This window comes from Alosa alosa, chromosome 6, assembly GCF_017589495.1.
Source record: "Alosa alosa isolate M-15738 ecotype Scorff River chromosome 6, AALO_Geno_1.1, whole genome shotgun sequence".
In the NCBI taxonomy this organism is placed as follows: domain Eukaryota; kingdom Metazoa; phylum Chordata; class Actinopteri; order Clupeiformes; family Clupeidae; genus Alosa; species Alosa alosa.
Genome location: NC_063194.1, coordinates 26,111,571 through 26,124,286, shown reverse-complemented (window position 1 = coordinate 26,124,286; position 12,716 = coordinate 26,111,571). Strand labels below are relative to the sequence as shown.

The 12,716-nt window shown below is 41.0% G+C and overlaps 1 protein-coding gene across 1 annotated transcript in view; it reads right to left on the bottom strand.

Moving 5' to 3' along the window:
• The window catches only part of sdk1a (sidekick cell adhesion molecule 1a), a 251,414-nt gene extending 244,083 nt beyond the window's left edge, over positions 1 to 7,331 (bottom strand). Inside the window, exon 1 of the mRNA XM_048245387.1 lies at positions 5,796 to 7,331. Coding sequence (XP_048101344.1) covers positions 5,796 to 6,243 — 448 coding nt within the window. The 5' untranslated portion in view covers positions 6,244 to 7,331. The remainder of the gene's footprint in view (positions 1 to 5,795) is intronic.
• Between the last annotated feature and the right edge of the window lie 5,385 nt (positions 7,332 to 12,716).

Here is a 12,716-nt window from a genome sequence, read left to right as displayed (position 1 = left end):
GTAAAGATTACACTGACACTGATCCTGCCGTGCAGAATATGCTGAATAGGTAAAACATTTATTTCTCATGGCCACCTGAGCCACTCAAACACTTGAGCTGAGAATTCATATCCATATACTTTCTAGAACAGGATAGATCAATCACAATTGAGATAGCACTTATCAATGGAATGTCATGCTTTTTATAATTGGTTTCAGCATCACTTTTCCTCCCTCCTGACACATCTCTATCAAAAAATTTAACAAAAGGAAAAGCAAAAGGAAAACCTGTTCCTCTAGAGCATATCAGGCTCTCGCCCTGGACAATGTGGTAGCGCTTGTTTGCCTGTCCCCACTGACTGAAATGGTTCCAAACATCAACAGGTGTTTCCTGGTTCCCACTATGTCCAAACACAAGCCTCTGTTCCATTAGTCCTTTTAAACAGATATCGCATGCGTCTACGTAAACCGAAGCACACATTCCCACGCTATGCTTAATGTGTATCCACATTCAATAAAAACATTCCTGTTGACCCCCCCACACTCCCCCTTTATCAGATGGTATCCATACTGGGACAAAAGGGCAGAGGTCAATGTTGGGCAGGAAAAGACACTCACTTAAAGCTTTACAACAAATGGGAAGCTTGCTTTATGCAAGTGTTTGTAAGTATTAATGTTTAACAACCAGAACAAACAAGAACCAATTACGTTGTATTACTGTAATGTTGAGGAAAAGTCGAAAATATAATTGGAGAATTGTTCTCTGAGTGATCGATATTAGTGTTGGAGCCCCAGCACATTTCAAGGAAAGAGCTCATGGTTTATTTTCTTAACATGTACTAGTGTTTTCACACACTAAACTACTGAGTAACAAGAAACACAGTTTATGGTAGAGATGGTTTATTTGAATATTCAAACCATGCAGAAAATAAGCATTTGTTTTGACTGGACATTCCTAGTTCCATGCAGGCAAAATCCTTCCAAAGGTAACAGCTCTCTAAGGCCACAGTCATGCCTGCTGCACTAAAAACTATCTCAGTGTTTATCTCTTCATTAAAGAAAGAAATTCATTAAGTGGGTCTCTTGTGAATTACAATTTGTATTTGATATGAACGGGGATAGCTATTAAATATAAAATGTACTTTGTAACTTGGTAACACTTTATTTTAATGTGTCGCTGTTACAGTGTACCTACCTAATTAGATACAGTGGTAAAACCTGTGTAACAACATGTACTATCAGGTACTATCATTGTCCTTGCATTATGTATTTGAGGGTACCTACATATAGTTGTTACATTGTAATACTGAGTGCTTTGCCAAAACTTTGTTAATTTGCCCAAAGAGCTGACCTGAGACCTGCTGGATGGGGTAAATCTGGTCATGATAGATTTGATATACAAACCATTCTTAGCTCCAGTCAAGGCCTTATTGTCTTCAGTGTACATGTAACAGCTGTGCTGCTACAACCTTGTTACTCTTTGATACAGTGGAATAAACCTATTGGGTTTATGCCTATGGGTTTATGCCACTGTATCAAAGAGCAATAAGTGTGTACTACCAACACAGTTGATATATGTACCATGTAGTGAATTAGTAGACCTGTTCTAAGACATCGAAGACACAATATACATGTCATATGTACATTTACTGTAAGTAATTAACTGGTACACTTAATAGGTTTATTCCACTGTATCACACTGTAACAGCGACACATTAAAATAAAGTGTTACCCAACTTTTTACTTAGTATTAGTAACATCTGGTAACATGACACCATTGCTATGTATCTTTGTACAACTGATTGAATGTTGTGCTGCAACATCTAGTACAGATAGGGAACTTCTACATAAACACATGAGCTAGGAATGTAACATTTTAACTTTACTAGTGGTGTACTACTGGTGTCTCAAGTAGTCTGTAGTCACAGTTTTTGGTAATGGTTTTATGTAGGCTACTACTCTAGGAATACATGTACACATTTCTGAAGGTTAACAAAATGTTTTTTTTTTCTCTGTTTATCTCTGTGTTTCTTATGGGACCACGGACTGGGCCACTCGGAGATTGTTTCTGGGCCACATTTGGCCCGCGGGCCGCCATGTGAACAGGCCTGATCACTGATTGTTATTATTATCTTATCATATGGATAACCAAGCAAACTGTACTTTTCTAATAGTATTAGATTTTATATACATATACATTTACCTCAATCCTTACCAATAAAACCCCAGAAATCAACCAAAGCCCAACCAAATCAGACATCAATGAGCATATGACAGAGGCTGATGGAAGACGCACCCCCCACCCCCACCCCTCCAATTGCAACCATGACAACCACCAAACACACTCACTCAGGCCAGCATGAATGTTAATTGCTATTCATTCAAAAACTTTTGTATATAGCCTAACATGTCCATAACCCCCTGCCTGCTCTCTTAAATAAGATAACTCATCCTATCCAGTAGCCACTCAATGTATTTACATTTATGCTTTCATATGAAAATGAAGTTGCCACTCATAGGGCATGTGGCACACGTTGTGTGAGCTTTGATATGAGGGCCTTGTTCTGCACAAGTCTTCAGAAAGAAGCTTTTGAGTGTTAATCACTAACGACGGATTGCAAGCACATAGAGGCATTATAACTCGCTCTCAGTGAAATCAGGACCACAGCCAAATTGCATTGTAAGACTGTGTGTAAAAGGGAGTTGTTGATGTATTAATGGCATGGTCAAATTGATGGGCCTAATACTCTGTGTGTCCTGAGTTTTATTCCGGAAGGGATGGCTGGCAAGACAAAACTTAAATCACACCTTAGGGACTGTTTAAGTGGATGATATTGTTACTAAATTGTCCATTACTAAATATTCTTTGTATTTAAATACGCTTTCTTAAAATAATGCATTTTTAAAGTACTTTTTTCTTTTTTTCAGTGTCACTATGATCTGAAAGATAATTGTACAATACAAAGGCTTAAATGATTAGACCACCAACAGAACCTCAAGCACTAAAGGGTTCAACCCTGCTAATGATGTTGCAAAACAGTGGGTAGTATATTACCATGAATTAAAATGTGCAAACATTTGGCAGAACCAAACTACTTAGCAGTGTGTGTCAAATCAATGATTTCACATGCATTTTACGGAGACAAAAAATCAATAAATTATGGATACAAAATTTGCGATTTGCAATTCATTCCACAAAATCAATAATCAACAGGACGGAAATCAAGCACTGCCTGCCTTTTCCCATGACAAATAATCTTGTGTCTGACCAACACTCAAGCAAAACGTTACACATATGAAATCACCGATGCGAGAGGAAAGCTACAATTTCTCACTCTGAGGACCTCAAGAAGGGGGCAACAAAGAAAAGCTTCTGCAGTAAATGATTGCACAGATGGTGTGGCAATGAAACGTCAGGGTTTACAGTCGTGAATGGGTGATATGTGCGTACTCGCCTGATGGTGCAGCCAGCAGATAATGCACATGTGGAGGAGAAAGTGTGTTTTCACCTGCCATATTAGACACAGTGTTTTGATGGCCTGGATATTTCTACAGAAGCCAAACATCTTGCTATACTGGAGCGCTTTGTGTTGCACTCTATGCATGAAAAATGACTATAAAATACTTACTTACTTACTTATAATCTGTTTAAATCCTCACAGGCTCTGACTCTATGCCCTGATGACCACTGGTTAATATATTTATAATTTTAAGACAGATGAATATCCTTATATGGTATTGATTGCCACTTTAGAGTTGAAAGTGACAGTAAAGGTAATGGATCCTGTTCATTTTATTCTAGTTGATAAAACACCAGCACCTTTCATGAGTCTTTATGACAAGTCACTTATGACATGGGAAAATGTTGAAGCTCTTGGCATTTAAAGGTGGAGGCTGAATGTCAATCTCAACCTGATTTGCAAGCTTTGATAATGCAGGCAGCTGGCTGGTTCCTCCTATGGGATCAATACCATCTAACCCATTCCCAGAAAAGAGCTGGTGGCTTTCCAAATATCCAAAGACCTTGACACAGGACTTGAAAACTGGCTGACACCGTATGCACATCAACAACTTTGCTGAACCTCTCTGAATTAAATAAGCCTTTATGACATGATGTGAACTGCCATCACCAAAGTAGCTGGACAGTCAGAGCTATTGAGACGGCATATGAAACACTTGCAGTACTGCAAAAGTCCTCATGATTGGCAGGACCTTGCAAAGGCTCTGGAGTCTCATGGATTCCTGTGTTAATCAGTAATCCCTGCTTCCATGGGTATGGACTTTGAAGTATTGAAAGACTGTGATGTGGGTTTTGCTCATAGGAGAGTCCACAGTTTTGACACATTTATTAGAAAGTTTTATTCTGTCAGTTAATATAAAGCAAAGTTTTTTTTCAAGTGAACTTCCTAAAGCAGAATGGTGTATTGCAGTGATAGGAGAGCATATCTGGAGTTAGGCTTTGGATTGTTAAGAACACTAAAGCAGTATGACACTTCATATCCCTGCTTTCATAAGATCCTGTGGAGTTGTATCTGTTTCAAAGGTTAAGCTGTTGGTGTTAATACAGTGATTTACCCACAGCATCTCTTCAAAACAAAGACAGAAGAGAAGCTGATGAGAAAATGAAAGTTAAGTCTGCTGGAGCAGGATGTCAAATAATGTTGTGCATTAAACGATAGTGGCAACTGTGCCACCCCATTTATTCACTAACTAAATTGATGACTGTCTTCTTTTGAAACGCTGTTAAATGGTGTCTTCATATGATCATTATTATCATTCATTTTCTTTCATCTTTACAAATGCAAATACTCCCCCTTTACCCCCAAACAAAAATACATATTAAGTGGGCGGAGAAGATAGCTTGAGGAATACTGTTGATGATTTATCTTTTTCAATGCCTGCCTAAAATAACCCTGAAAGATGCAAATTTGGGAAATCATAAATATGCCAATTAATGGGGCATGTTGTTTTTATTACCCCAAATCAAAACACATGATGATTTCATAAAAGGGGTCTTGCATCAGTAATTACACATGGATGATCTCTAAACAGGATTTACTTGCATGCCATCATGCATGTATAATCCATTTTAATGAATGGAGAGAAAAACATAGCCTACATTATGTTAAATTAAGTCTATTCCTCAATAAAAAAAACTAGGCATAAATCTCTCAGATGTATGAAAAAAGACACAGGCTATCCCTTGGGAGATCTATAACCTATTCTATTTTTTTGGATAAGATATTGTTATTTCAGACACTTAGGTTCTTCTGTAGATCCAATAGTAGCCTAGGCCTAAATTAAACAAAAGGCCTAAATAAAAAATCCCCAAATTAACATAGAAGCTTTCCTAATAGTGAAATTGTCATGTTATGCTTGACCCTCAACCTCAGCAAAATCCCCCACCCACCCCTTCAACAAACCCTGGAATTCGCGCGTAGTCGTGGTCACACGCCTTCCATCTGTGACCGTCCAAAGACTTTTGAACATTTGCAGCAGGGACTTAACGACTCATCATTTGTCTACAATGGACAGTTTATCATCATAGATGCTAGTCCTGTCTCATTAAACTTTTGAAATGTGCATTTGTTTTGTCTACTTACTGGTCATTAAAGAAGCTAGAGGTGCTTTTATTCCGTTTGTCTAAGTGATTATAGGCTACAATAAATCCAATGACAATGATAGGGTAGCCTATTATCACTGCAAATGGCGTTTGCCATATCATATAGCCTACATCTTGAAAATGTAGCCATGTAGCTTACTTTAGGCAGACTTCCCTTAATTGAATGTGTATAGAATATGGTACATTTTCTTACCTTGAGCTGCTGCTTTCAACACGTGTATGGAAAGACACAACGCCCACCAACTCCATGATCTAAATGCCAACTTTCTCTTTCCATTGTAGTTTGAATATCTTGATGAAAATGTTTTTGCGTTATCGACAATCATTTTCTTCTTATGGCTGTGGTTGTTCAGAGGAACTTCACAGTCGGTGCAGAAATAGTGGCGTTCGGTAAATCTTAAGTCAGAAGCGCTGTGATGCATAAGCATCACATTTGTAGAGTTACAGGTTTTCCCGGGTTCGGTCCGATACGAGCCACTGTCTCCTCTGCGAGCAATGTCCTCTGTATTCACTCTTCTGTTCAGGTGTTTGTTTCGGCGAGTTTGACGGATCTCCTTAAAATTTCTGGAAAGCGTTTTATTCTGCGATGCTTCGGCGTCAACACTTATTTCATATTCAAAGCGACCTCTTCGGTCAGTCATTCTGAGGTCAGAATTGTGGCAGTGGCAAGTCGCATAGCAGCTGCCTTCTGAGCTACAGTTCCCCTCTCGCTGTTTCGTGGCTGTGAGGATTCTGATTAGGCTACTGAACTCTGTCTGCCGTCAACTTGCTCGGCATGAAACTCACCGACTCTGTAGCCTACACACGAACATGCTGCTTCAATCCCGAAATAAAACGCAGAGAATTCAGTGAGTTACAAGTTAAACTGGCTGGGCTAAATTTAGGGCACCTAACGTGAAAATACAACTGTAACCGTCTGTCCGTTGTTCACAGCTGCAGGGATGTGCTTTTGATCAGCCACTTTCTGGAGCACTTCTTGAAATATGCTTCATCATTTGGGTTGCGAGAGAGCACTATCGCAGTTTTCCTCTTCACTGTCGGCCGACGTACATACAACTTAGTTTCCTTTTGAAAAGTATTGGCTTAGGTTAGGTTACCAAGCAGGCTGGCTTGTAGTCTATCTTTTGGTCTGATTCTTTTAAATAGCCCATACACATCCTCGCTCTGAAGTCAAAGAAATCTGCAGTAGGCTAAACCTAGGCTTTCAAAAACAATTCAGTTCAGGACCCATTTTTTTTTCTGGCGTAAGCTACATTTATTTCGCTATACGCACCATAAGCTTCTTTTTATAGCATGGGCTACAGGCGATCCTATCCGAGAAAAGGTAAAACCATAAGTTAGGCGTCTGACACAATGCTGCTCTGCTATGCTGACGAACTGACGTTGTAGTTGTTAAATCCCTTACTTAAAACAATGCTGTCTTCGGCTATAAACATTGGCTATGATTACAGTCGCATTCAACGACAAAAAAACTTATAACTAAGAATGATTAGAAAGAGTCTTCAGCGAAATCCCACAACGAGATAAGATACATTATTACACATATTCTTACGGGACAGCGATACAGCCTGTGGTACCTCTAGAAAACATGCATCGGTCGGAGCTGTGATTTTGACATTAAACGAAGCCACGACCAGGTGGTGATGGTGAGAAGAAACTCACGTAGCCTGTAGAGCACAGAACTATCCAGAGAGCGACGTGGGGTTGGTGCCACCGCAGCAACACTACGGCTCTGCACTTGCTGCTCAACTTCGATTCAGTAGCATAGCCTACAGTTCTGTTCCCCCGCCCTACCCCGACTCATTGGCTGTGTTCCACAGATTCGGAAGTTGATCGCATATGGTGATTTTGCATATTAAGCACCTTTCGACAGCAGAGGGTTATGTTAGGCTTATAAGTGGTCTGTGCATTTGTCTTTAAGTGATAGCCTATGCTATACCATGCATGACAAATGTGGACTGGCAAATCTTTAAACAAAAATTGTCCATCAGAAGGTGATTACAAAAGCTAATGTTATCAAAAAGTCATATTTGTTTGGACCTAAACTATAAATGAAACATACAGCAGCTCACAGTTTTTTTTTTTATGACCTTTTGTTATGACAAGGTTTCTGCTGTGGGGGGGCCTGGGAGGGGTATAATGAGAGAACCATGAAAGTCAATTGTAAAGTCTTTAATTGTAACTCAATATCAAATCAAAAAAGCTTTGATCAGTTCATTGTATACATAGACAATTGTGATTGGTTGTGGCTGCTCATTATACATTGTAAATATATTTCACAGGGCCATCTTTTTCATTCCTGTTTGAATCACAACAGCGTATTTTCAAATACCACTCACCAAGGAAGGCAGGAGAACTATCTCTGTAATTCTGCATTTTCACGTTCAACAACCCTCCACCCACCTACTAGCAGGCACACATGCACATACACACATGTAAAACACAAACACACACACACATACACGCATGCACGCACGCACGCACACACACACGCACACATGCTGTATTTCAGACAACTCTGAAGTTGGGGTATCGACTTACACTGAGTTCAGAAGTGAGAGCTCCAACTTCAAGGGGCGTTCCATTGTACTTTTTTAATTTCAGAATTCTTGACCTCCTAGTTTGTCTGAAATGAAATTGGGAGATTCCAACAATGAAATATCTGACGTCCAAGTTTTCTGGAATGCAGCATTACAACACACATAGGCTACTCAAAACATGTACACCCACACACCCAAATTGAGTGACACAAATAAAGTGCATGGGTAGACACACTAACACAGAGAGAGAGAGAGATTTTATTCCTTGAATAACTTTACATAGGATATATATTTTTATGCTGATGAAAATTGAGTTTCCAGATTTCAAGGTTTTTTGCTTGTGTCTGCACAAAACTGCTTGCTAACAGACAACCTGACAAGCCATGTGATCTACGTGTTTCCATACAAGGGGCAATTCATCAGATCACTTCACAGAAGGCAGTGATTTATCTTGCCCAAGTCTCTGCATAATCATTATGATGGATTATAGATGGCACACCTGATTGGTATTTTAGCCTTTCGCTACCTGACCTGAAAAAGGTTTTGATGAACTTCCCTCTTGTGTTTGTTTAGTTACTACATTATACACAGTGGTGCATATGGAATAAAGACTCGCTGCATCTGCATTTTTAAGGTATCAGTTCTTCTTTTTTTTTTTTTTCAGTGACAGATTTACATTGTACATTTACATTGTACATTTGAACCTAGCCCTGAGATGAAAGCACAGGTTAACCTTGACCAAGAGGGGATAAATTAAACCTTGAGTAAATCCTGTCTTTCTCCAATAGACTTATGCCCCCCTCCCCCTGTCTGTCACAGGCTGCACACCATGGCTTATGTTTTGCTTGTTTCTCACTACCACTACGGGGGCAGCCGTGGCCCACTGGTTAGCACTCTGGACTTGTAACCGGAGGGTTGCTGGTTCGAGCCCTGACCAGTGGGCCACGGCTGAAGTGCCCTTGAGCAAGGCACCTAACCCCTCAATCCCCGAGCGCCGCCGTTGTAGCAGGCAGCTCACTGCGCCAGGATTAGTGTGTGCTTCACCTCACTGTGTGTTTACTGTGTGCTGTTTGTGTTTCACTAATTCACCAATTGGGTTAAATGCAGAGACCAAATTTCCCTCACGGGATCAAAAAAGTATATATACTTACACCATTCATGTGAATTCCTGTTGCCTCCAGAAGGCAGAATATAAGGAGAGAGCTTGTCTCTCTCTCTCCATCCCTCTCTCCACTTAGGTTCCCTCTCACCATATATTCGCAATGGCTGTCACAGTCCATCCCTGCTGACCACATTCTATGGCTACATCTCAATGAGTGGCTCGCTCTCTCTGCTGCAAGGGGAGGCAGGGTACCTCTCGCCGACAGAGGCCAATAAATCATTCTCCCCTCCTTATCTAAAGCCGAGTGCCAATGACACGCTGTGGGAACACAATCAGATGAAAAGGAGACATTGAGCATGTAGGGCCAGAGAAGGGTTTGATGGGCACCAGAGACGGATATGGGAGGGGAGACAGAGAGATCACAGGGACGAGGCCGTGCCTGCAGTGAGCTAAAAGAGCCACACTCCCAGGCTGGGCCCTCCGTGCCCTGGTTGGACCGTAGTGGTCAGGCCAGATTCTGAATATCAACTATAGTAGGCTAAGACGATGGTTGGCTGGTGTTGTTATCTGAATGATAATACTTTGTCTTGCCTTTGTCTGAGTGTTTTTGCTATGCAGCGAGGGTCTTTTTGAAGGTAGGCAAGCTGTTATACATAAGGCAGCCCTCATACTTGCTTTCCCTGGAAACTGACTCCATGACCTTGGTGAAAGAAGTATCATGCTCTTCTAAATAACTAGCAAGAGCAAGGGAGACAAGTACAGTTAACTACACGGAACTCCTTCAATTTTAGTATTCTGTCAACAGGAGAACATTTCAGTGTTCTGTAACCCTGGCCAGCAAGTGCCTTGATATGTTCTCTCTTTCTCCTGTTTAAAGGAATGAAGTTTGTTGGGCATGGGCCCAAGTACTGTCCATTATCTGCCCCTGCCCTGATGAATTTCATTTTTTTTCTCTCATTAGTGCAGTAAACTGTCCTTGCCAGCACTCTGTGATTTGAAAGAAAAAACAGCAGATGCTTAGTATCATCCCCTCTTTAGCCAGAGGACTCAGAGGAAGTCTCTGCAGGATCGTTCCAAACAATCTGGAGGCCAGTGAACTCAAGGCATCAGTGCCAGTCAAACTTGGCCCGACCAATTATTATATTGTTAGACAGTCTCTGGGTGGATGAAAACTCCACACAGACAGTCTGTGGATGGATGTTTTATCAATAGCCAAAAGTCAAGAGTGCTGAACAAAGTGGATAACTATGAAATTCATATGATATACTATAATTCATCACTGATATCACCTGATGTTTTATACTTATATAATATAAATAATATATATAAATCCTGTATATGTGTTTAATACTGATATAGATAAATAGTCTACTCTTCAATTTTTTTTTGTGATCACAGACATATAGGTCTACTGCTTGTCTAATGCAATTCCACCTTACACAATACAACACCTTGGTAAATTAGCATTCATTCAAGTGTTCTTGTACAGTAATGAGAAAATTCAGGAGCCACCACCACTGTATATTTGAATCTGTTTGCAAATGCAGTGTTTTCCCCATTAAAGTTTTTGTTTCAGACAAAACATATGCTGGGTTGATTGGGCAAACAGTGCACTCCTCCAAATACCCAATGTCAAATGTTCCTGGCACGCATGCAATCTAGCAGTGCATTCATAAAGCATGGCATGCTGCTGCTGCTGCTGCAGCACAAATCAAGGGGACTAAGCCAAAATAAAAAGCCCACTAGTGCCCCCTGTGGTACTGGGAACGAATTGCAGTCAATTATGCATAGCAATGAGCTGCCTGGCGCCTGCAGAGAGGCATGTCATGTAAGCACTGCTAAAGGATGTACAGGAATGGCACTGCTGACACTATTATAGCTGGGTGATTGTGTGTGACTTGTGATCCTAAACCAGACACTGCAGGGGGTGAGATGGAGGCTGTTGAGGTGGGTGGAGGGATCCCCCCCTCCCCTTCCAGCCAGCCCGCAGTTTGAGTTAAGTCTGAGAACCTGAGGAGACAGGTTGCTTAAGACTCATGCTGGGTTCCCTGGGAGTCTGTGGCCTAGCCCAGTGTGCAGTGATCCATTTCATCGTTAAATATCATAGATGCACTACGGTGACAATGTACTTGGCAGAAGAGTTGCCTCTTAATTATACAGTGCCCCCAAGTGGCAGGGGTGGAAAACAGTTAATACATTCACGCTGGTAATCATGAGGAGCTTGGGGGACACTTTCTGTGCCCAATTTTCATTGTTGAACTAGAGCACATGCCCTTTTTATATTTTAATAATCATGCCAATTATGGACATGTCAGACACCACACATACAGCTGCAATTGCATTGAAACAAAACATCCCCATTTTCTTGTGAAGCTGGCAGCACTGTGGTTATTGACGTCAATCCAGGGCGTTCACGCTTTGGGCATTCATTGAGGACACTGCGTGTGAGCATCAAGGATGGATAGGAATTTGTGAGTGACCAGGCTTGTTGCCGTAGGGACATGTGGAAGTCACCCTGACAGTTTCATTTACCAGAGATAACATTTATCAGACCCCCCAATTCAGCTTGCTTTCCTGGGGATTAGAATTTATCAGAAGAACCACTTGAGAGAATAATTAAGCCGGCACAAAATGCCTCCAAATAACGTTCGACCTGAAACAGTGGCAGCCATTGTGCCTTCGCAGCTGTCATTCTCATGTCCCCTTTTTAAGGCTGAAATCCATAAACAAGCCCAAAGAGAGGCAGAAACCACACGTAAATAATCAAAGGCCACAGCGTTTTATTTTTAAACACGCTGAGCAATGTTCCCGTACCCTTGAAGTTATTGCTGGGTTTTCTTTACTGCTTTGTGCACGGGTCCTGAATGCGCCAACAGCTCTTCAGTTGGGTGGCCACAGCTGTTTCTCTGTATGCCTCCATGTGAATACAGGCCTGTAAATATTGATTTATGCTTCTTCCCAACCCCCACACCCCCATAACGAGGGTGTGTAGACAGAAACACATACTGAGTGACCAGTGTGCTGTAAACAAGAACAGACTCTGAGAGCATGATTGAGCTATCCGCTGATGGAGAGACAGGAGATGATGCTTCTGGCCCGCCTGGTCTGATCTGATCAAAATGAGAACTTGTGGACTGTCTGGTGTGTTTTCAGATCAGGACACTGACTCAGATGCCCTCTGGACAGTTTCTTTGTAGCTGGTTGATTACTATACCAAGGTTTTAATTGATGCACTTGTTTGATGTAATGCACAGAATCTTCCAGTTATTTGTGGTATGTTACTTATCATTTGCATTTGCCCTTTGTTGAAATGCTGAAGGGAAAAATAAGGCACGAGGAGAGTGGATTCATTTCCTGCAAAACTGAACAAAAAATTCTCATCTCACAAGGGAGGAGATCAAACATCTAATTAGATTACATTCCATATTCATTCTGATTTTGATTTAGGCCCAAAATGTATAAAGTCACCAAC